This window comes from Euwallacea fornicatus, chromosome 11 (assembly GCF_040115645.1).
Source record: "Euwallacea fornicatus isolate EFF26 chromosome 11, ASM4011564v1, whole genome shotgun sequence".
Lineage (NCBI taxonomy): Eukaryota > Metazoa > Arthropoda > Insecta > Coleoptera > Curculionidae > Euwallacea > Euwallacea fornicatus.
In genome coordinates, this window is record NC_089551.1 from 2,777,154 (window position 1) to 2,799,247 (window position 22,094).

Below are 22,094 nucleotides of genomic sequence, written 5' to 3' on the forward strand. Positions count from 1 at the left end.
CAGGGTTCGTGATACGTAGCCAATCGAACATCGACGGTTGCCAGAATTGGCACCCAATTTTCGGCGTACGCCCATGAAAAAAAATATTATGTAGTGAATTGGCACCGCCGGTTCGCGGTACTGCCCGAAATGGTTTAAAATTCACGACCGACGGACTGTCACGAAAATGATCTGTTTCGCTATGCACCTGAGAGGAAATGAAAAATAAAACGAAAATTCATGTTAAACAGCTTTGTATAGGCTGAAAGCGCGTGGGTTTGTTCCATAAAAGAATTCCTGCATTTTTAGTAGCAGCGCGATTTTATCGATGCGATTGCCGAAAGTTATTGTTCGTGTTGTTGAACTTACGCGATTTTAGTGCTCAAATTCTTAAGCAGCTCATGCGTCGGCGATCTTCACTCCTTATCAAGCACATATTTTATTTGTGTCTATTCCGTGGTTTTTTTTTCAATTTACTTTAGACCTCACATGCTTTGGCCTAAACTTAATATCAAAACGCAACTGAAAATCAATATCTGTTGAGCACCATTTCGGTTAACCACCGCCATATGTATAAGCGCAAGTTGGAACATCCCGTGTATGTCTGGTGGCCTGAGTATTACCGCGCGAGGATGGTCCGTATATTACGTCAAGCTTTGGCATGATGACCGAAACAACTGTCTTTGTGTACCAGGGTCAGCGGTAAAGTGATCTTAAAATAGTGTCAATACAGCAAACGTGGTAAAAAATCTGAACTTGAATATTACGATTTTTAGAATTTCATTTTGTTATTAATCTCATTTTGTTGATGACGTAAACTATTGTATTTTAAAGCAATGCTAGAACTTAAGTGTAGCATTCACATTTCCAAATTATCTTAGAATGTTAACGATTCGGCAAAAGATTTTTTTTCAATTAAAAAAACACTTCTGCAACGCCCGAACAGTTCAAGAGTAATACAAAAAAAAAACTGACTTGGGTATTTGTCTTGTGAATGAGTTTAGCCTTGTTTCCTCCTTCAGAAACGAAAACAAACCCCCCAAATTACAAACAAACAGTGCAAATATGCGTAAATGTTTTGGTAATAAATTTGCCTGGAGAAAATAATCTTTATAAGTTGTAGACACAAAAAGACATACATATGGGAAGATCAACTAAGGTCAATCGCAACTCGGAAGTGAAATTGTTTTATGTGTATTATTTATTATTCGTAGCAGGTAAAGAAGGTTTAATTCTCATTCAAAGTGGCGTCTCAGTATGACCATCGCCACATTTTTTTGACCACTAGGCTGCCGCAATTATGCGTGAAAAAATACGCAGAAAGGTGCCGGTAACGCATAAATATCGAAAATTTTCCACACGGGAAAGAAGGATGGTTCCACGACCCATCTGACAAAGTCAACGGCTTCGTGGGGGCCCGCCCTCCATCGGGGCCGAGCCCCACCCAATTGTTGAGCACCATTTAAATAATTGTAAACCCAAACGTTTGAGAAAAAGTTTTACAAGCAGGAATACTATAATGAACCCAGACACTTTTTGAATTTGAAATGGGCTTTTGCGGTCTGGCACGACCCATAAGCGTAACACTTAAATATTATTTACGATAAAAATAAGGAAAATATTCAACTTTGAGGTTTGCAGCATCATAATTTACCACTGCGAATTGTCTGCGCCATATTATTAAGAAAAGACGGATGTTCCGAGTAACTAAATATCACGATTTAATTGCCCGTGATAGAGATATTCGGCATGTGTATCAATAAGCACCTGCTTTGAGGAATACCAACGAGGTAGTAGCAGGAACGCCCTCTGTGGTGCCTTCCAGTACTGCAGCAAACCGGGGATGCCCCGGTCAAATGCCTTACTGTCACACTACAAATTTAGAGAAAAGGAGAGGGATCTCCAACACGGTGCCCTATCATACATGGCAAACATTATATGCCGTCCTCTTCGCCATTTGTTAATCATCAACATAATAAATTCGGTAAAATTACAAAGCTATTCATTACGTAACAATTTCTCCGCCAATTTGTCAAAAAAAATTCTCGTCCTGCAATATTTCTGCGCTCCTTTTTCTCCGCCAGATTGTCAAGAAACTTATCACTACAATCAATTTTAGGATTCACATTTTTATATCTATTTTTAAAGGATTCAAACAAATTAGAAGCGGTTTTAAAATTGCTTTTTCGTCGAAAACAAGGATAATTTAACATAATGCATTTTTGGAGAATTTGAGCGAGTAAAGACATATTTGTTGAACGCTCAAACAAACCGATCACCCTACAGTGATCACTGAAACATAACGTGTATAGTATGTTCCAACAATAACAACCATCATATCACGCGCTCCCTCTCAACCGAGTTCAAGTCCCAGAGGTGACTCAACCTCAGATATTATATTGTCACTTCAACAACAAGGCAATAAGAACCGCAAAAACCATTTTCCTATTTGCATACTATGCAAATCGGGCCAATCAGGAAATCAGATTGTCCTTCGACTGATGAATTTCAATCGGCAGTGTGCGGTACCAACTTTATTATTTTTATTTGAGGCATATTGGGTTCGATTGTGATCTGCACTTTTTTTTAAAGGCAATCGGCGCTGATATGTGCATCAAGAACAATGTGACATTCAAATGCACCTCTTTGTGTTTGAATGGAAGTGGCTGTGGTCGATTTAGTTATGTAAATTCAGTGATATTTTAAGAAGCAGCGACCGTGCTGATTCACGGCCTGCGTGGTTCTCCAGTGACTCAGACGTTAAAGGCCTAATGGAACAATTCTCCGCTAAAAAATATAATTTTGCAATGTCGTAAAATGTTTCATTGAAATTGCGTTTTTTTGGTGTAACTAACGTCTGCAATTGCAACATTATCGTGTAGTTTGTAGTTAAAACTTCGGTTTTTCTTGTAGCAGCTTTATCGCCGCACAGTCAAGTAACTGTAACAGCACTATACATTAGAATGGATCTCATGTAGGCGATTATTATCTGAGATAGGTCACAGCCAGCCTTACACAATCGGCGTGTTTCTTATAGTAAAATTTTTCGGGCATGTCCGTAATCAGGTGCAAACGCAGGGACGTACTTGGCTCCTAATATTTAATTAAAATCCTGGGTATTTTCAGAGACGAATTGCTATAGCTAAGCTGCAACGATCAGAGATTTGCGACGTCATGAAAGTCATTCGTGAGGTTCGTAGAATTTTTTAACAATTCGAGACGGGTAATTTCAAAATGTACACCGTAAAGGTATCAACGTTAGATCTATAGTAAGACTTCGTGGTCCTTGATATAAAATATGTAATTACCTAAAGTTGTACATGTTTATTTTCATACAATTGATTGCACACGCTGTATACGTCCCCGTCAACGTATTTAAGCGACGACTTAACTTTTAGTCGCATTTGCCTATAGAACACGTGAATACATCCAAGCCAATAGCACATTGCTGCTGTTTTCCAACAATACGTACTAAGTAAAGCTAAAAAGATGTTTAAATATAACTTACAGATAAACAGCCCAATATAAACCATACGCATCCAGTTGTCTGGATTTACCGTGCAAATTGTTGCAAAAACCACCAAGCTCGTCAATACAGAAATATATGTGAACTCGAAGGCTAAAACCAGTAAAGGTTTTTCCTGAAAGTTGCTATTTTGTTAAAAACCACTAATGTTGACCTCATACAAACCCAAATAATTCCCATCATTAATATCCAACTAATTATGACATGGAAAGTCGATATGATGAAGAAGTGAAGGTCAAAATTGCCGATATTACCGCTCTGCATTTTCAGACCAAAATAAATCATGCCAACACATCCGAAGAACTGGAAAAAGTCGCGTTTTGATTATTTTTAATACGATAATGCGATTCCGAGAAGTTCTCTACATGTAGAAAACTTACCATGCATGTGTAGACCATTGAAACAGCACTAGTCTTCTGTTTGAAACAGTGTAAGAACCTTTCCAACATTTTCCTAGCGTCATTCACGAAGACGAGAAATCTTTGGCATTACTGTTAATATCTCAGTGCTTGTAAAATGGTGGAAAGAGCCGGTGTAATTTTAGATTTCCCAATTTATTTATATTGTAAACACTGCCAATATGCTGATGTCCGTTAATTAGAGAGCACTAAATTCCTCTACTGCTTAATATAATTTTTATCGCATTGCACCTCGGAAGTATTTGCAAAAAGAGCACTCCCAAAATCATACATTAGTTAAAACGTTTGCTGTGTAAACGTAGCGAACCACGTAAACTTAAGCAACAAATAATACAGGTTATCGCAGTAGGAATTATATATGGTTCGCCAATTTGAGCAGAAAGAGTTGGGTTTATACAACTTCTTTTAATTTATTTCAATATTTTTGTTAAAAAGCTAACACTTCAAATTTCTAAATCCTGACACCCTCACAAATCCCTTCTGAAACACATCATCGTCAGTAGCATCGTTGAAATGGTAAGTGAGTAGTTTCTCAGCAGCCAGCGGGTGCCAGGCTCCAAAAGTGCAGGCCGGATTTTCTTTGGGATCGAAATAGTGGCAACGCTTGCTGGCTCTTGTAGAGGGCACATACTCCACCACATCCACAAATGAACAATGGGGTAAAAGAAGACGCAACCCTGCAATGAGACATAATACAGGGGTTTCGCAAGTACTCTCTATAGAGACTTTATAAAGCATTTTAAAGAAAATCACCTAAAAATCCTGATGATGGCGGGTTTTTCCTAAGCCTTTTGGGAGAGTTCCTTTGCAGGAAATCCCATACGTCCCATACAGTCAACGGATTAACCATGAAGATTCTAGGTCGAGCTTCCTGCTTCCTGTAGGCCATCAAATTAGGAATAAAGTTATGCTCGGGGCGTTTCAGCCATTCCTCCAGAGAGGCCGAATAGTTGCTAGGATCCCACACAACTAAAGTTAGGTTTTTATATAAAGGAGAAGTTAAAAATTTGAATTCTGGCCTGGTGACCACTTGAGAGTTTAATACGCGCACTGTGGTCTTTGACCCCACATCGTGGTTGAAGTGGCGAGTTGGGGCGTGATTGAAGCGCAGCACCACTTCGTGGGAATCTGTATTGTCATGAATTTAGTGCAGATTCAATAAAAGAGAAGAGCCTCACCGATAAATCGACCTAAATCTGAATGTCTTAAAGCTCCAGCGTTGGTCACCATAACGCAGCTGTTAAAATATTTATTCTCAAAGAATTCTCGCTTCGGCATTGAATTTCTCAACGTTTCATCCTCATTAATATCTGACTTTTTCAAAGTTTTGAATTTGGTGTTCAACAGTTCACAAAGCACCTGTTTTGCACTCTTAGCTCTGAAATCCTCCCTAATCCCCTCATAATGCACATTATAAGTATTATTTGAATGCTTTAAAACGTTACTTTCCTCCTCAAATGAATTGCTTAAGTGAATTAGCATTAACTCTTTAAATTTTGCAGTTTTTTTACTACAATCCTCTTCAGAATCGTTACTTAAGCACCGAAATTCAGTGCTATCTAGGGCCACTTTATGCGGATTTGAACTGGGAATTTTCGGTCTTGGTAAGGAGTGCTTAGACCGGAATAGAGTTTCATTGCTTAAGTGCATATGGTAGCCACGGTTATAAAGATATATTTCGCGATCGTAAGGAGAAGTGGTGGGCATGTCTTGACGCTGAGGGGTTGTCCAGCGTCGGGACCATACCATGTACAAATAACCTCCCATGCCGATCACTAGCAGGTTGATGAAGATGAAGTTGGTGATTGAGCACTTCATTGTCGCGATGTTTACAGTCTCAAGGATTTTTATTGATAAGAAAATATAATTTATCAAAATATATTAATGATAGATTTAAAGAACGACGCGCTGCAGAATTTAAAGCAATCTGGATGACGTCATAGATGTCTTATTAGATCCGGACTCACGGAGCGTTAACAGTTGCTTGAATTTTGACAGCTATTTGGAATAAGGTTAGGATTTTTGAGATATTTAAAAATTTTAAATAAAATTTCTATTTTAAGGTTTTTAGCTCAATTCTGAAAAAAAAAGTTATATAAATTACCTGATATCGTTGTTTTCAATATAACAGTGTAGCACTTACATATTACTGACAAAAATCTTGAAATTACATCTTTTTATCCCCATGAACATCCCTTAGCAGTAAGTAGGTCATCCACTAAAGAGACATGCGTCTTCGTTACCGCTCTATTTAATATTAAGTAAACTCTTCCTTTCTTAACAATTAAAGTAAAGTATAAATGGACATAACTTTCCAAGAAGAATTCCAAAAGAGCTGGCTAACATCTCTCATTGGTATCTTAGCTCTTTGTTCTGGCTTATATCTGTTAACTTGGAATGAGGTAAGTAAATACTCTCTTTCCCTGTTTGTTTTACTAGTTGAAAGAAAAACAGGGTCGAGCAGTGCATCACCATCACTCACTTGAGGAAACCTACAATAGTGCCATATCGCTTAATTTGTTTAATAAATTAGAACCTGAATATGATGGCCATGTGGTGCACATTAGCAGTGATTTAAAAGTTGATGAGCCCCTTGGGGAGCTAGAGTATGGCATCTCCATTCAGGCTGTAAAATTGAAACGTCGAGTGCAAATGTATCAGTGGGTAGAAGAAACTAGGTTTGATCATTTCACATTCTTTAAATGCTTGGAGTAATCATATCATTATAGCCCTAGAGATGATGTAGTTGAACAGCAAAGCTACAAAGATTATTACTACATCACTGAATGGCGTGATAAGCTAGTTGATAGTGATAATTTTTATATTCGTTTCGGACATGAAAATCCCAAAGAAATTCCTCTTAAAACTGTAACCTATGTAGCACCACTAGTACGTTTAGGACCATTTTATTTAAGTGATAGCTTGAAAGATAAATTTACTGAATTTGAAACACTCACAAGTGATGAAAGACCTGGCAGATCTGATATTAAGCTGCATATGGGTATTTATTATCACTGCCATGTAAGTCTTATTGCTTCAAAGGTTGTGAGAAAAATAATGCTTCATAATGATTGAAGGATGTATTCAACCCTGAAGTTGGTGATATTAGAGTGCAATTTTCCTATGCAGGCCCAACTGATGAGCCTGTGACTATAGTTGCCAGACAAGAAAAAGGCACATTAGTGCCTTATATCACCTCTAAAGGCAAGGAGATTGCCCTTGTGAGATATGGCAAGCTAGATCTGAATCAAATATTCAGTGCTGAACATTGGGACTTTAAATTGGAGACATGGAAGTTAAGGCTTTATGGGGCGTTTTGTATTTATTTCGCTGTAATTTGTTGGGCGAGGCTATTGAAAATTATTCTGTGTAAGTTTCCAGTGAATATCTGACAGCAGTGCATTCAGCTCAAATCTCATAGGTAACTGCGTTCCAACTTTCTCAAACATCATATCAGGGGAAGCCATTGATGGAATGAATTTTCTAGTAGCAGGATCCATAGCTCTGTTTGTTATAGCTCTCGCTTGGGTCGCCCATAGGCCTTTATTGGGAATGAGTTTAATTTTTGCCTCGTTCAGCCCGTTTTTTTACTGTTTAATGGGTGTCTATGGAGGTGCACCTAATGATTTGATGAGGAATTAAGTTGTAAATTATTTGGTTGTTGCCAAAATGCCGACTAGTGTGCGGGTTTGTATCAAATTTATTTCAAATCATAACACGACTTTTAATTTAAATCCTGATTTGATTAATTGAACTTTGGATTTGCTAATTTTTCGCTTAAAAATTATAAGTGCGACATAAGAAACCACGAATATTTTAGATAATTCTTTCGAATGTAAAACGTCCATGCAAACAAAATAAAGTATTTATTTAAATATTATCAAGAATAATAATAAAAATGCTTGTGCAAGACTGATTGTTTATTGGTTCTTAAATATAGAATGGAGCAATAGAAGTAATAATTTACATTACGATGTTTACACAATATTCGATTTATGATAATTTAAAATCTATCACCCACAAATTGTTTGGAAACATATTAAAATATACTTGGAATTAACTATTTGTAACACTCAATTTAGCCAATATCAAATAATCAAATGCCTATAAAAGGAATTAAATTGATCTTACAGTTAGTCTAGAACTGATTTCAAATTGATAGAAAAGCATAGTTACCAAATATATGGAGATCTTATAGTCATACACTTAATCTAAGTCGCTTTATTGTCATGATTACATTAAGTAATTATTGTCAGAGATCACAAGGTACGATTCCATCTCTTACATACATGTACGTAATATCATTATTGTCAACATTAAAGGACGGTAAATATGAATCTAGTAAAATAGTACGTATAAAACTATTCAAAACCGTTCTACCGCATCGAATTCGATATCCTGTCAAAGAAGCCTTGCTTCAACCTGTAATCTGAATCAAGTTCTCATCCCTTACAGGCTTATAAGTGAGCAAGCTCGCATACTTTCGAAGCAATTTCCTCCAATAACACGACACGTCCTTCATCTTCAAATGATTCCAAATTAAATTATAACCGTTCTCCGCGATTTCTTTAACAACATCATCGTAATTCATTGCAAACTCTAGCAAATCTTGTATCTCCTCCTTACTGGCCTTTGCGCTCACTGGAATGTAATGAATCCACGGTTTTAGGGCTGCGTAGAAAAACTCCTGCCACTCGTCTCCAACATGGAATACTACCGACTTACAAAGTAAGATATGTTTAAACCTGAAACTGGCAGCTACACCTCGAAAGTTAAACAGGTACTTGTATTGGCAATGGGCTTCGAAGGATACTTCGGGTGCTGGTGGTGCTTGAAGGGTGTCCTAAATAAAAAAATAAATAATTAATTTCTCTTATGGCATGGGAAAATGCGCATTATGAATGACGTCATGTGCGATAAATTGCATTTAAAACTACGCCGCCGAACACATAGCCACTGCCCTAAATCAAAACAAACATTAAAACTAACCTCCGATTTGCTTCGTTGGCACAACAAAAATTCCTAATCTTATCAAACTGAAATCATCCACGTCTTTCCTAGAATTTATTTACGTTGCTAATTGTGGATGAAAAGGTGTAATTCTGCAGAAACATGGGAAGCCAAGAAGGTATGAGAGCTCTAATCTTAGTAGGGGGTTACGGGACCCGTTTAAGACCCCTTACATTGAGTCGGCCGAAACCTCTAGTGGAATTCGCTAACAAGCCCATTTTACTTCACCAAGTTGAAGCCTTAGTTAAAGTTGGAGTCACTGAAGTCATCCTAGCTGTGTCTTACCGAGCAGAACAAATGGAGCAGGAACTGGCTGAAGAGGCTGAGAAATTGGGGGTGAAAATGGTGTTTTCACATGAAAATGAGCCTCTAGGCACCGCGGGCCCTATTGCCCTGGCAGGGGACCATTTAAAGAAAAGTGACAAGCCTTTTTTTGTATTAAATTCCGATATAATTTGTGACTTTCCTTTTCAAAAATTGATTGACTTCCATAAAAGTCATGGTAAGGAGGGTACTATAGTAGTGACTAAAGTAGAGGAGCCTTCAAAGTATGGGGTAGTGGTATATGATGACAACAAATGCATTGAAAGTTTTATTGAGAAACCACAGGAGTTTATTTCAAATAAAATCAATGCTGGATTATATGTCTTGAATCCCAGTGTAATCGATAGAATAGAGCTTCGCCCCACATCAATTGAAAAAGAGGTGTTTCCATACATGGCCAAAGACAAGGAACTTTATGCATTTGATCTGGAAGGCTTTTGGATGGATGTGGGGCAACCTAAGGACTTTTTAACTGGCATGTGTTTGTATTTAAAGCATTTGCGGAGTACTGAACCTGACAAACTTTATAATGGACCTGGAGTAATTGGTAAGAAAAATACATTTTCACATTGGCATAGATTGAAAGGTATTTGTATCAGGTAATGTACTTGTACACCACACAGCAAAAATTGGAAAAAGTTGTCAAATAGGACCCAATGTAACAATTGGCCCAGGTGTTGTTATTGAGGATGGAGTATGTATTAAGAGGACAACAATACTAAGAGATGCAGTTGTTAAATCCAATACCTGGCTCGAAAGTTGCATTGTTGGCTGGAAGTGCACAGTGGGGCAGTGGGTGAGAATGGAGGGTATTACAGTTTTAGGGGAGGATGTAATTGTCAAAGATGAAACATATATAAATGGAGGACAAGTACTTCCACATAAAAACATTGGGCATTCAGTGAGAATGCCCCAAATTATTATGTGATGGAAGTGTGTAATTGTTTTCCTTTTGAACGGAGGTTTGCAGATACTACATCAATCTAGATTGAATTAATCCCCATCAACTGAGTTTCAATCAATTGGTTGAAACAATTCCTTGATAGAGATCAATTTCATATAGATCTTTATTTCTTAATGGGACTTCATAAAAGAGAAAATTGTGTATTATGTGAATTACAGTATGTATTATAAAAGTTAAATGAGGTACTGTCTGAAGTAAGGGTGTAAACTCACAGTATTTCTCAATTTGTCAATAGTTTGCAGCTTAAAGAAGTAGAGAGCTACTTTACTATTCCATAAATTTAAGTAAAAAAATATTCTGCGGAACTGATAATTGGGCATATTTGTAATATTTATATTATAATCATTTTCAAACTAACAAAAGTGATTTTATGTCAACTTACCGCATCAGATTTCCAGGCTTGATTTTTTGTATATTGTGCATCCACCAACTCAGGATTTTCTCTTGAAAGCAAAACTAGAGCATCTCTCTCAGAGCACGTTCTAGATCCACGAAAAAATCCTTTTACCTGCTTATCCTCCCATTTTGTTTTATTGCCCAGGGATCCCAATTTCTCTCTATGAATATCCCAACGGCCTGAAAGTCCGACTTTCAATTTTAAACAATAATAAAGTAAGTGTTTTGTACCTATGCCTCGAGGATAGAGGCTAATAGCAGGCCCCCCTTCCCAGAAGGCCCAGGCTGGGTACATGATATCATTATATTCTGGGGTTTTACTAAATGAAAATACTGGTCCTGAAAACCCATAATTCTTGTGGATTTGTGGCCAATCTCTAGTGTTCACAATAAACTCCATATCAGGCATTTCAGAAATAGATTCCAATAAAAAATGTTCCACCCCATTGCATCTGCTTGGAAACATACAATTGGGCTCTCGATATAATTTGTGATCAACAATTTGATATTTTGTCCCTCTGTAATTATCATTGAAAAGAAATGTTTTGCAAATATATTTTATTCACACACTTTGTCTTCACATTCTGAATGAGACTCTCTGATATTCCTTTTTCCTTAAACATCCTGAAATCTTGGGATATTACTGGAGCATGACAGTTACAATGGTTAGTGTTGCAAGGTTTATACACATGTTTGGCGTCTTGGATAAGGTTCAAGTATTTTTTATATTTGACGTTAGCTTCTAGAAGCAACGGTCATACGCATAAATATAATCTTAAAATTAGGAAAAGAGCCTACCTTTTGTATACTTGTTGAGCTTCTCTCGGGAGCAATTTGGATCTTCATTTTGAACTGACTCATTAAGTGTTGTTGCATGAAGAGAGTGTATTATTAAGAGAGTATTGTAAATAAAACATACTAGTAGCTGGGAATTGCTATATATTATCTGCATAATATTAAAAAATTAGTTTTATTACGAGATCGGGAAGAAAAACAAAAATACAAAAGACCTTGAGATTTTAAGGTTATGCAAAGGAATTATAATTAGTTTTACTAGTTACCAGTAGATGGTACCATAAAGGTATAGATTTTTTTTTAGATAGTAAAATGTGTATTTAACTCTGTGATTTACACATAGCGCTACATCAAAAAAATCTATGAATTATAGGAGGCTTCACCAGCGCATACTTAATTACGTAGTTATGAGAGTTTTAATTGTCAAATCATTGATTTTAATATTTAATCAGCTGATATTTTGTTGGTTATGTTAAGTAAATATTGAGAATTTTTTAAATCTTGCAACCATTATTTCATATATTTTTAGGCAATATAATATGACTTTAAGCACATAAACATAACTGATCATTAGCTTAACTATGACTTTAATCGAATACTTAAGCTCACTGTCGGACAACCCATATTTCGGCGCCGGTTTCGGTTTATTTGGAGTTGGTGCTGGAGCTGCAATTCTTCGAAAGGGCTATCAAACGTCCCTTATCCTGTTTAGGAGACATTACATGATCACTCTTGAAGTGCCCTGTCGAGACAAGTCATATCAGTGGTTACTGCAATGGATGACAAACAAAGGAGCTCGTCAAACGCAGCATTTAAGCATTGAAACTAGTTTTGAACAAAAGGACAGTGGGCACATCACGACCAAATATGACTTCATTCCTAGTATTGGGACTCACTTTTTCAAGTAAGCCGGACTATTTAAAAATGACATTTAATTGATTTCACAAGAAATAAGGTATGGGAGAACTTGGATCAAAGTGGAGAGGACTCGTGAGCAACATACTTTAGACCTTCATATGGGAGTGCCATGGGAAACTGTTCAACTAACTGCATTTGGATGGGATAAGCAAGTTTATTTTAATATTTTAGAAGAAGGTAAATTAGTGTTAAGTAATGCAAAGTCCCATGTAATACTGGATATTGTTAGCTAGGCAAATGGCACTAAAGCAGCATGAAGGCAAAACCATAATGTATTCGGCAATGGGCAGTGAATGGCGTCAGTTTGGACACCCCAGAAAAAAGCGGCCAATTTCTTCAGTCATTTTGGACACAGGCATTAGCGAACAGATTTTAAATGACTGTCAAGAATTCATCAGTAACCCTTCTTGGTATTCAGAGCGGGGTATTCCATACCGCCGAGGTAAGTGAGTGTAATGCTGTCTTTTAAACCTAAATTACACTTTATAAAGGATACTTATTATACGGCCCGCCTGGCTGCGGCAAATCCTCCTACATCACAGCTTTGGCAGGGGAGCTTGGTTTCTCAATCTGTGTTTTAAATTTATCAGAAAGGGGCTTATCAGATGACAGATTAAACCATCTGTTAAGTATAGCTCCGCAACAAAGCATTATTCTTCTTGAAGACGTAGACGCAGCCTTTGTGTCTAGAGAAGACACTGAACAGCAAAAAGCAGCCTATCAAGGATTAAATCGCGTCACTTTCAGCGGTTTATTGAATTGCCTGGATGGTGTTGCAAGCACTGAAGCCAGAATATTGTTTATGACTACTAATTATATTGAAAGGTACTTTTTCTGAGGTATTCAATAGGATTTTTCTTGAAGTGAAATTCCAGGTTAGACCCGGCTTTAATTAGGCCAGGAAGAGTGGATCTTAAAGAGTATATAGGTTACTGCACAAAACCGCAATTGGAACAAATGTTTCTGAGGTTTTATCCGGGAGAAAATTCAGTGCTACAGTCCCGACTTTTTGCTGAAAAAGTACTGGACGAAGGGAGGGACGTAAGTCCTGCTCAAATTCAAGGGTTTTTCATGTTTCACAAGCAAACGAAGGCTGAGGATGTGATTAATGATTATAAAATGATATGGAAGCTTTAATTTTGAATATAAAATATTCTTTAGTATGAATGGGTTTATTTTTTATTCACCAATGTTGTTAAGAAGCATACGACAACTTAATTATTGTTTTGAACATTGCGGATCTGCGTTTCAAAATAATTAAGTTGTCACTCAACCCACCAAACCATAGAAATTTTGCGAAAGTTGCAAACATGTTGGGTAAAACTTATCTAAAAAAGTGTTTAACAGTAAAGTAAACGTCCTTAAAAATGCAAATTGATCTAATGTATATAATGTGTTTGGATTCTGTTTTATCAGAAAAGCGGATTGGTTCATTGCAGTATATATACACGAATTACTTATACTTGGAAACGAGGTTAGGGTCAAATTCATTATTGGAAACTTAAACGAAACGATACCAAGCAAACATTTCACATTACTCCTGGAATCCTGAAGGATTGTTATTGATGTTGAATAAGTATATTCCATTTTATTGCACGAGAGCGTTTGTTACGGAGAAATAAGAAGGAACACAACCATTCATCGAAAAATATGTTTTAATAACATCCAGTTATGTGTAGCAGAAAGTTAATGGACGACTATCAACGCTTATCTAACTTTCAATTCGTTTTCCTGCATTCATTATTGTTTTATTATTAACTGCAGGAGAAGTTACTTAGTTTCGTAACAAGCCTGTTAACTATGCTTAATAAAAAAAAATAAACTTCACAGACGTATAACTTGCTTGATGCTGTCTTTTCTACTTAACGAATCCTGTAGGTGAAGAACTTTTGAGGTTATATCAAACAGGCCTTATGAAATTTTTTTCTCTACCAGTTTAATTCATAACTTATATGGGGTTTCCAAATTAAAAATAATGATGTAGTTGAATAGTGTATTGGTTTGCATCCTTCCGTTCGATTACCGAAGTCCAGCGGCATTCGGCGCGGTTATCCAACAGGTGGGTGACCGCGCGCATGTTGTAGGCGGACCTTGGAACTTTTCTTCCAGGAGGAGTTGGTGGATGGGCCGCGGTCACACCCCCCAGAGGTTTATGTATGAGTAGGAGGGGAAGTACATAAAAATTCTCACCCCTTCCCTCCACCCTCGTGAGTTACGGATGATTAAATAATATACCAAAACTAAAAAAAATAATAAGGGGGAATCCCCGGAACGAGAAAAAAAAAACCCCCGTTTCGAATCCCCCGGGTGGGGTATCCCCCAGGTACTACGACAAAAAAATATATTTATGACATAACACTCGGGGGAAGTCCCGAAATCCTGTCAAGACCCCCCTGGGTGTGCGAAAACGCTTAATCACAATAAAAGAGACAATCTCGGAGAAACCCCGAAGAAAAGAGGAATATAAATCTTGCCCGGGGGCATCCCAAAAACAAAAAAGCGAACTAAGAGAGAGAGAAAATACTTTTCAAACAAAACTCATCATTGAACTTTTGCGCCTATAAAAAGATTTTGGGTACATATTTGGACTTACTGAGAAGACAACTTATGCTGATAGAAAAATTATTGTACACACTTAACTAGTATCAAAGACCACTTGTTAGGTAAGTAATTATCAACACAGCGTAAGAAAATGGTTTATAGACATTTTATACGATATTTCATTATCTATTTACCAAGAAAGAGTCGTAGTAGGATTCAAAGCTTTATCGATTATTTCATTCAAAGCGGCGATGATCTCTTCTACAGGATCCATAGTCACATTCTTAATAATTTTCAAAATTAAGTTATGGAAAATTGTAGAGAACACTGCGGACATGGCATTGGTAATCCAGTCAACCAGGCCATTACCCGTAAACTTCAATTTTATACTTCTGTAAAGTAAAAACATGAAATTCGCCTTAAAATCCCCGTCTTTTCCTCTTACCCAGTATGTTTGAAATCAAGTGCGTCTACGACGAGATGATAAGTATTGAAATCAACGCCGAGCTTTATATGCACTTTGAGATGCTTGACTTCACCAATGACGTGTCCAGAGATACTAATTAGAGGCACTTTAGTATGGTATTTGTAAGTAAGGAGTAAATCTTCCCAGTTCAAGATGAATTCGATGTCCATTTTGTTTGCGTCTTGATCGTAGGACACTGTTACGTCCTCGTAACGTTGAATTGTAGCCAAGTTAGACAAACTGCCCTCGGTTAGATGCGATGACCCAATTTTAACCTAGAAACCACTTATTAATATCATAAAATAGCCAAAAACTTATTGTTTTACATCAATTGTTTCATCTGGCATTATTGCGGGATCCATACCAGCCTCCACAATGATCGCATTAAATCGAGGTAAAATCTCGTCAATTAATTCGTTCAAAGTCGCCGTATCTGTATCTTGGAGCCTGAAACTTTCACGTTGGTCAACCTACTCAAAACCCTCAGAGAGGAATACGTACGTATCAAGACTCATTTCAGGGAGCTTCAAAACTACATCTTTAAGCTCATCTATGATGGCCAGTTTTAGTTGGGTACTGCCTACAAAATCGGGCTCAATTTGCACAAGCTTGTAGGCCAAAGCGGCACACAAGAACAGCGATACAACATAGAGACTCTTCATTTTGGCGACTACTACGTGTGTTATAAGTAGACCCAGCTATTAAATAACAGTCGAAGGATTTTATCTCTCAAGAGAATTCAGGTCAGCTGATTTTTTTCCAGCCATTGAGAATATTTTTTTTGTCAAGTACCACGTATAAATAAAAATACTTGAGATTTTTGTTCATTGTACTTTCTTATTTCACACGCACCGCACGCATGCATTAGACGCACCATGCTGTCCAAGAAAAAAAAGTGCTGCGCTACTGAAAAGGTGCTGCGCTGTTGAAAAGGTGCTGCGCTATTGAAAAGGTGCTGCGCTGTTGAAAAGGTGCTGCGCTGTTGAAAAGGTGCTGCGCTGTTGAAAAGGTGCTGCGCTATTGAAAAGTGATTAGTCATTAAAAAGGTACCGTTTTAATTGCGTAGCACTTTTCTTAGGCTATCGCAAAACATAAATGCACATCTGCCACCTGCAAATCATTCATATCTCTCCTAACTTATCATTGGCAAGGTTAAAACTTAAAACAATGAATCTCAAGTGGCATATATAATGCGAAAGCAGCCACAAACACTCCAATTATTGATAACTTGTTCCTAGACCTAGATAAGGTTATTTTGATAAGGTGCATATAAAAGAAACGCTAGACTTCTGCATAAAACTATCATCAATCCAAAAAACAAAATGAAGTTCGTCCTAGTGGTGCTTTTGGGAGCTCTAAGCTTGGCGACAACTGCAAAAATCGAAACAAGGAAAGGAATAGTACCTAAGATATTACCTCCTATTGACTTACCTTTGCTCCTTCCTGACGACAAGCTAAGGCAGGACTTGAAGAGAACTGTATTGGAACGGGGTGAGGAAAACCATTCGTAAGTTTGTTATAGTTGTTTATTGGCTAAAGCTAAAAACAGGATCATTTTTTTATTTAGTGTAAGAGCTGGTTTTATCCAAGCAGACGTCACTCGGTATGTTCGGGAAATATTAATTAATATCCAGCAATTAATGATTGAAAATGGTTTTGATCCTATGAAACTGTCTGACCAGTATATTAATGTAATACGCAGTTGATTTTACTTTCAAAAATTGTTTAATTAATGTATTTTCTACAGTTTTTGGTTGGATATGTTAATTGTACCAACGGGTCGATACAGCACCTCTCCACGATTACCGTTTCTGACAATGTTTTGGCTACTTATTCTTCGGACACTAAGATTCTGGAGATAACCCTCCCTTTGGCATTCGACTCCCTGTTGGTATAACGAAAATAAGTATTAAAATAATTGATTTGTTGTAAAATGGCAATTTTAGATAACTTATGATTATCACACTCAAGCACTTTTGGTTGGAGTCACTGGAGATGTGAAGGCTGAAATTTCTAATGTAAAACTCAACCTCCAGGTTGGAATAAATTTTACTGATTTGCACGCCTTTGTTCACAAAGCTGACATCATCAATTCAGGGTATTTTGTAACCCTTATTGTTAATAATAATTGAATTACATATTTGTTTTAGATCCATAAAATTCAGATTCAGAGGTTTGGGACTGTTAGACTGGATTATCGACATACTCTCCGATGCTTTCACCACTCTATGTCACGGGGTCATTATTTCAGTGATCGACCTAGTGATTCAAGTGCCAGTTGAACTTGTAGTGGCGAAAATCAACGAGGTTATCGATGAAATTTTCTCACAAAATTCAACTTTAATACAAATAAATTGATTGTGAAACTTGAGTGTGTCAAATAAAATATTGGTAATTTGCAATAAGCTGAGTTCAATTATTGAAGTGATTATTGGTGATTCAAGGCGCAAAAGCAGGTGATATCATTTAATTTAAATGCATAAGTACATGTATGGTGAACAAAGATTTGCTTACTTCGTTTGATAACTGAAAACCTCGTTGTGTCCTGGTAGTTAAATTAGGAACATTTGCTTTAAGCAGAAATATAATATCAGGAGAAACGAAAATATGCTCGTCTTTTTTTTAAAGTAAAAAATGGCCTGTACTGCTGACATAATTCGATTAAATCTGCACCATAAGACTGTCAAGATTTTAACATTTTTTCGAGTTCTCTGCACATAAAGTGTGAAAAAGGAATCCTAATTGATGGTTCTGCTGTGAGAAAAATGGATGTCAGGTACAACAAAGTGCAACATTTGACTAAAATTAATCGTCTATGGGAATTATTTAATGACAGACTGTCGCTAAAGAAGTCTGAAAATTTTAGATCATCACAATTTCTTTAAAGAAAAAAAGCTGAGGAATTTAAGACCAATTTTTAATACTACTTATAAACACACAGCCCTTGGTCAATCAAATGACTTTAGACGAAAAGTACCGAGATAGCTTTACACATAATTAATATTATGAAAAATAATAAATGTTACCTTTGATTACAATCCCATTAATACTGCTAATGAATTTATTGCTACGGCGCCGGCGGGTGATGAAGCTTGTCTCACGCTCATTTCCCAGGTATCCAGCAAATGTGAAACGGAAAAGTTTCTGGGGAGTTTCTTAATTCTCGCCTGAATCCAAAAATGGATCATTTTTATTACACAAAAGTGGAACAAAAAATTCCTGAAAATCCATTATTTAAACTTGCCAAAAGAGCATCCTGCACGTCAGAAAGAAACTCGGTTGCATTATATTCATACGGAGCCATATGACACGTGGGAGATTCCTTTGGGTACTCTTCAGGAACAGTTACTGATATGGGAGGAACACATGGTAGTTGCCTAAATATTGCCAAAAATAGACATTTCAGAGGGCAAAAATTTTAATTAGACGTACTTGTCATCCAACCAACAAGTGAGCTGAATTCCTTTGGCGCCTGGGGGCTGATTAGAATCAAGACTGACCTTAAAACGCTGGTCCAAACGTGCAATTTCACCTTGTAAAACGTCGGGAATGTCGCTTGTGGGTTCTTCTATGCACATTTTTTTCAAAGGGGGTACTAATCTAAGTTAATAATGTTAGAACTATTAACACATCTGAATTATAAACTCTGTAAACAAAGTTCTAGTATGGGCAAAAACTTACTTGAATTCTGGTCCAAACAACGCGTCCAAGGTGGGCCCAAAAGTTCTGTGCAACGTGTGATTGATCACCGGACTCTGTAAATTTTGCGATACTGCATCAAGTAAAGAATGAAATACGTGAGGCTCCTTAAAAGGCAGTCCATCTCCTCGTTTAAAATCGATTTTTTCCAATACAATCTCGCATTTAATCAACGTCTCCAGCGGCATGCGCTGCTGCGGATTAGACAATATTTCCAACAACTTCTTCATTTTACTCATTTTTTCTCCATCTATATTAATTTTTTTTATATCAAACCTCAATTTAAAAATTTTAATTAAACTTACATACCATCATTCCCCATTCGAGTGATCATCTTCCTAAGAGGCTCCACATATTTACTGAGTTGTCTTATCTGAAATTTTCGCGTTGCAAATAACAATTTGCGACTATAATCCAAGCCTACCTTTTCCCTATAAGCTTGCTCATCTGGCAAAGTCCCTCCGGCATTCATAGGACTATGTCCAGGCTGCCCAGGTGTGTTCAGCGACGTTCCAGGACTAGGAGTCATCCCCAGCTGTCTCACACCAATAGGCATCCCCATCGATGAACCAGGACTAGGAGCTAAAGCTGGTGAAGCACTAGGCGGCTGGGAAATACCTAAATATGACTTCTTCATTTTTCATTTCGTACACGGCATAGGAATCTTAACAAAAGATCGATCAAATTTATCAGCAACATGTGCACAGAGCACATTTCTGCGTGTTAAAGGTGGTCCGGAATAGAAACATTTTTAAATAACTTACCGGCGCCCGCAGGTGATTGAGCGGATGCCTGCAAAGGCGACTGAACAAACATTTGTCCAGGACCGGCCTGTCTTACATAGCCCCCGCCGCCCATCATATTGGGGTTTAATAACATGGCTCCAGGCGCGTTGTGCTGTTTTGGGGGCAACGTTTGCATCATGGGTCCTGACATACCACCCGGTCCCATTGGCATACCACCACCTCCCATTTGGCCAGCGTTCATCTGACCTGGACCTACCACTTGTGGTTGCATCTACAGAGAGATAAAAAAAATACGAATATTGTCATTAAAAATTTAAACATTGACTAATATTCAACAGTGGTTACAGTTATTTAACAGTGTAAAATTCATAATTTTTGTTTGAAAAATGGTTTCTCAACGTCTCTATTCTAGGATTATTTAGAAGTTAGTTAGAGATCAGAAATACAAATATTTGTGATAAAAACTAGGGATGACCAATGCCAATTACTGACAATAAGAGATCCAAAAAATTCAATCAAGTTTATTACAGAATATTGGAAATTGTGTATACGTATGTATATTAAAAATTTTAATCTTGAGCAAAATAAAGTTTTTTTAAGACCTAAACAATTTCAAGCCTTCGGCGTTTTTTTCCTTTAAGAATTTTATTCATCTGAGAAATTTTATACTTCAACAATGAAATATTGGTTTTTCATTGTTAAGCTGGGCATTGATACACTACATGAAGGGGACTTGCAATTTTAAATTAAACCTTACTTGCATGCCACCCCCCATTTGTCCTGGCATCTGACCCCCCATCTGCCCTTGGAGTTGCATGGGAATTTGACCTGGCATAGGATTATTTGCTGTCATTGCCATATTTTGCATTCTGGGCACCTTTCAAATAAAAGAAAAAAAATCAACAATAATTCTCCAAAAAACAATCAGGCAATTAATCAAATTACTTGCATTGGCATGCCTCCCATGCCCATCATTTGCTGATTTCCACAACGGTTATTAAAATTCGAGTTTTGCATCATATTTGAAACTGGCTGTCCTGGACCAGTCATTTGACCTGGCTGAGGGTTCATGCCACCCATAGGATTTCGGCTGCCTGAATTGAGTTACTAGTATATTTTACAATCATTCAACACACCTCATAAGTATCTTTTAAATTTAATAGATTTTTTTAATGTAGTTTCATAATGGGGTAATCCTAAACTTGAATGAGTAACTAAATAGCTACAAGGAGTTGCAAATTTAAAGATGGAAACTGACCTTGGCTAGCTAAGTTCTGTAGGGCATTAATGGGATCAGGCATGCCTGGTGCCTGCTGCTGTGGCGCACCTGGGACACCGTTCATGGCCCCTGGTTGTCCTTTTTTACTATCTACCAACACAATATATTTGCTCTCTTAATAATATTCATCTGCTTGGGTATACAAGTCACTTAAATGGGTGAATCACAATTCATTAAAAACAATAAATATATCTCACTTACTCATCTCTCTAACATGTAGGATCAAGCGAGCAACAAAACTTAAATACTCCTCTTTGTTTTTGGCTTTTTGAAATACATGGTTTTCCATTTCAATACTGTTTCGAGAGGTGTTCATTCCAGATTGCCTAATGGCCTCATCTCTGAAAAAAAATCAGAGATTTTAGATATATTAAAAACTGGGGACAAGATCATTGCTAACTAAAAACCAGAGGGAAATTTTCTCAAATAAAACTCTTCATGGGAGCCTTTATGTAAACAAATGCTTGACACGACCAGTTTAATCTTTACAAATAGAGTTTAATAATATTTAATTAAATCATATTGAATAAAAGATGTTAAGAATATGAATTTCTGTTCGCTACAGAAATTATTAATTAGTGCGGCTTAAAGACAGACTTACATCTTGGCGACTACGTTCTGTCTGAAGACGGGAGTTCTCCAGGAGTCGTCCGCCATGGTTTTTGAATAAAACTGGGATTGTTTTTATCTTATGCGATTTCCTGCACCAATTTTTCTAATTAATATGTAATTAATACGCTGTTAAAAGGTTAAAAACAGTTAAAGAGATTAAAAAATAATGGACTTAAATCCAACATGAAGGGAAAAATGAAAACACATTAAGTAAATATGAAGCTTGAAGGAAGTCAGTTGTCAATGTGAAGACGTGGCACTGTTGCTGGTAAGGTTAACATCTGCTTGTCAACTGATTAGGTGATTCCACATTTCTGACTAAAAGTGCGTCATCAAGATTATAAAGAACAAAGTAACTCCTTAAATTTTGAAAAATATAATATATAAAAAATGCAATATATACAATAATCCTAGTTTATT

General features: G+C 37.0%; 8 protein-coding genes across 9 annotated transcripts; 3 read left to right on the forward strand and 5 right to left on the reverse strand.

The window, feature by feature from the left end:
• Positions 1 to 2,610: 2,610 nt before the first annotated feature.
• On the reverse strand, positions 2,611 to 4,011 carry LOC136342225 (uncharacterized). The gene is made up of 4 exons (XM_066287810.1): positions 3,886 to 4,011; positions 3,671 to 3,808; positions 3,488 to 3,620; positions 2,611 to 3,430 (listed from the first exon to the last, which is right to left on the reverse strand). Exons 1-4 carry the CDS (start codon positions 3,952 to 3,954, stop codon positions 3,288 to 3,290), a joined length of 483 nt encoding a protein of 160 aa, XP_066143907.1. The 5' UTR covers positions 3,955 to 4,011; the 3' UTR covers positions 2,611 to 3,287.
• Positions 4,012 to 4,039: 28 nt separating this feature from the next.
• On the reverse strand, positions 4,040 to 5,879 carry SiaT (Sialyltransferase). Its single transcript, XM_066287803.1, has 3 exons — positions 5,103 to 5,879; positions 4,678 to 5,052; positions 4,040 to 4,601 (listed from the first exon to the last, which is right to left on the reverse strand). Exons 1-3 carry the CDS (start codon positions 5,740 to 5,742, stop codon positions 4,360 to 4,362), a joined length of 1,257 nt encoding a protein of 418 aa, XP_066143900.1. The 5' UTR covers positions 5,743 to 5,879; the 3' UTR covers positions 4,040 to 4,359.
• Positions 5,880 to 6,185: 306 nt separating this feature from the next.
• Positions 6,186 to 7,834, forward strand: Tmem43 (Transmembrane protein 43). Its single transcript, XM_066287807.1, has 5 exons — positions 6,186 to 6,326; positions 6,379 to 6,602; positions 6,654 to 6,945; positions 7,002 to 7,293; positions 7,346 to 7,834. Exons 1-5 carry the CDS (start codon positions 6,225 to 6,227, stop codon positions 7,564 to 7,566), a joined length of 1,131 nt encoding a protein of 376 aa, XP_066143904.1. The 5' UTR covers positions 6,186 to 6,224; the 3' UTR covers positions 7,567 to 7,834.
• Positions 7,827 to 11,664, reverse strand: LOC136342221 (O-glucosyltransferase rumi homolog). 2 transcript variants are annotated; one of them, XM_066287806.1, is made up of 5 exons: positions 11,417 to 11,664; positions 11,189 to 11,357; positions 10,850 to 11,136; positions 10,605 to 10,798; positions 7,827 to 8,767 (listed from the first exon to the last, which is right to left on the reverse strand). In XM_066287806.1, the coding sequence occupies exons 1-5, from the start codon at positions 11,568 to 11,570 to the stop codon at positions 8,342 to 8,344; spliced, it is 1,230 nt and encodes a 409-aa protein (XP_066143903.1). In that variant the 5' UTR covers positions 11,571 to 11,664; the 3' UTR covers positions 7,827 to 8,341. The 2 variants fall into 2 exon arrangements, with proteins under 2 accessions (XP_066143903.1, XP_066143901.1); XM_066287804.1 differs by having other exon boundaries at positions 11,189 to 11,360; positions 11,417 to 11,663.
• Positions 8,839 to 11,187, forward strand: Gmppb (GDP-mannose pyrophosphorylase B). The gene is made up of 2 exons (XM_066287808.1): positions 8,839 to 9,805; positions 9,858 to 11,187. The coding sequence occupies exons 1-2, from the start codon at positions 9,037 to 9,039 to the stop codon at positions 10,184 to 10,186; spliced, it is 1,098 nt and encodes a 365-aa protein (XP_066143905.1). The 5' UTR covers positions 8,839 to 9,036; the 3' UTR covers positions 10,187 to 11,187.
• Positions 11,665 to 11,903: 239 nt separating the features above from the next.
• On the forward strand, positions 11,904 to 17,743 carry Bcs1 (Bcs1 chaperone). The gene is made up of 10 exons (XM_066287483.1): positions 11,904 to 12,317; positions 12,369 to 12,508; positions 12,561 to 12,773; positions 12,823 to 13,156; positions 13,207 to 13,465; positions 16,601 to 16,845; positions 16,906 to 17,029; positions 17,086 to 17,229; positions 17,285 to 17,436; positions 17,489 to 17,743. The coding sequence occupies exons 1-10, from the start codon at positions 11,995 to 11,997 to the stop codon at positions 17,694 to 17,696; spliced, it is 2,142 nt and encodes a 713-aa protein (XP_066143580.1). The 5' UTR covers positions 11,904 to 11,994; the 3' UTR covers positions 17,697 to 17,743.
• On the reverse strand, positions 15,016 to 16,253 carry LOC136342224 (uncharacterized). The gene is made up of 4 exons (XM_066287809.1): positions 15,840 to 16,253; positions 15,665 to 15,785; positions 15,318 to 15,613; positions 15,016 to 15,264 (listed from the first exon to the last, which is right to left on the reverse strand). Exons 1-4 carry the CDS (start codon positions 15,998 to 16,000, stop codon positions 15,063 to 15,065), a joined length of 780 nt encoding a protein of 259 aa, XP_066143906.1. The 5' UTR covers positions 16,001 to 16,253; the 3' UTR covers positions 15,016 to 15,062.
• Positions 17,045 to 21,886, reverse strand: LOC136342219 (mediator of RNA polymerase II transcription subunit 15-like). The gene is made up of 13 exons (XM_066287802.1): positions 21,664 to 21,886; positions 21,264 to 21,403; positions 21,042 to 21,152; positions 20,729 to 20,877; positions 20,541 to 20,660; positions 19,802 to 20,054; positions 19,462 to 19,655; positions 19,347 to 19,410; positions 19,020 to 19,287; positions 18,771 to 18,938; positions 18,583 to 18,715; positions 18,365 to 18,505; positions 17,045 to 17,223 (listed from the first exon to the last, which is right to left on the reverse strand). Exons 1-12 carry the CDS (start codon positions 21,717 to 21,719, stop codon positions 18,371 to 18,373), a joined length of 1,791 nt encoding a protein of 596 aa, XP_066143899.1. The 5' UTR covers positions 21,720 to 21,886; the 3' UTR covers positions 17,045 to 17,223; positions 18,365 to 18,370.
• Between the last annotated feature and the right edge of the window lie 208 nt (positions 21,887 to 22,094).

Coding starts and splice junctions, on each gene's coding strand:
- LOC136342225 (XM_066287810.1), bottom strand. CDS start 3,954: ATGTTGGAAAGGTTCTTACACTGTTTCAAACAGAAGACTAGTGCTGTT. Junction 3,809..3,885: donor CAATGGTCTACACATGCATG/GTAAGTTTTCTA, acceptor GACTTTTTCCAG/TTCTTCGGATGTGTTGGCAT. Junction 3,621..3,670: donor TAATGATGGGAATTATTTGG/GTTTGTATGAGG, acceptor AGCAACTTTCAG/GAAAAACCTTTACTGGTTTT.
- LOC136342219 (XM_066287802.1), bottom strand. CDS start 21,719: ATGGCGGACGACTCCTGGAGAACTCCCGTCTTCAGACAGAACGTAGTC. Junction 20,878..21,041: donor ACAGAACTTAGCTAGCCAAG/GTCAGTTTCCAT, acceptor AACTCAATTCAG/GCAGCCGAAATCCTATGGGT. Junction 18,716..18,770: donor ACTTGTTGGTTGGATGACAA/GTACGTCTAATT, acceptor GGCAATATTTAG/GCAACTACCATGTGTTCCTC.
- Bcs1 (XM_066287483.1), top strand. CDS start 11,995: ATGACTTTAATCGAATACTTAAGCTCACTGTCGGACAACCCATATTTC. Junction 12,318..12,368: donor ATTGGGACTCACTTTTTCAA/GTAAGCCGGACT, acceptor ACAAGAAATAAG/GTATGGGAGAACTTGGATCA. Junction 17,230..17,284: donor TGGCATTCGACTCCCTGTTG/GTATAACGAAAA, acceptor TGGCAATTTTAG/ATAACTTATGATTATCACAC.
- SiaT (XM_066287803.1), bottom strand. CDS start 5,742: ATGAAGTGCTCAATCACCAACTTCATCTTCATCAACCTGCTAGTGATC. Junction 5,053..5,102: donor AGATTTAGGTCGATTTATCG/GTGAGGCTCTTC, acceptor ATGACAATACAG/ATTCCCACGAAGTGGTGCTG. Junction 4,602..4,677: donor GCCATCATCAGGATTTTTAG/GTGATTTTCTTT, acceptor GTCTCATTGCAG/GGTTGCGTCTTCTTTTACCC.
- LOC136342221 (XM_066287804.1), bottom strand. CDS start 11,570: ATGCAGATAATATATAGCAATTCCCAGCTACTAGTATGTTTTATTTAC. Junction 11,137..11,188: donor ATTCAGAATGTGAAGACAAA/GTGTGTGAATAA, acceptor TGATAATTACAG/AGGGACAAAATATCAAATTG. Junction 10,799..10,849: donor CCTCTATCCTCGAGGCATAG/GTACAAAACACT, acceptor TCGGACTTTCAG/GCCGTTGGGATATTCATAGA.
- Tmem43 (XM_066287807.1), top strand. CDS start 6,225: ATGGACATAACTTTCCAAGAAGAATTCCAAAAGAGCTGGCTAACATCT. Junction 6,603..6,653: donor CAGTGGGTAGAAGAAACTAG/GTTTGATCATTT, acceptor ATATCATTATAG/CCCTAGAGATGATGTAGTTG. Junction 7,294..7,345: donor GCTATTGAAAATTATTCTGT/GTAAGTTTCCAG, acceptor CAAATCTCATAG/GTAACTGCGTTCCAACTTTC.
- LOC136342224 (XM_066287809.1), bottom strand. CDS start 16,000: ATGAAGAGTCTCTATGTTGTATCGCTGTTCTTGTGTGCCGCTTTGGCC. Junction 15,786..15,839: donor CCTGAAATGAGTCTTGATAC/GTACGTATTCCT, acceptor TGAAAGTTTCAG/GCTCCAAGATACAGATACGG. Junction 15,614..15,664: donor TGCCAGATGAAACAATTGAT/GTAAAACAATAA, acceptor AGTGGTTTCTAG/GTTAAAATTGGGTCATCGCA.
- Gmppb (XM_066287808.1), top strand. CDS start 9,037: ATGGGAAGCCAAGAAGGTATGAGAGCTCTAATCTTAGTAGGGGGTTAC. Junction 9,806..9,857: donor TAATGGACCTGGAGTAATTG/GTAAGAAAAATA, acceptor TATTTGTATCAG/GTAATGTACTTGTACACCAC.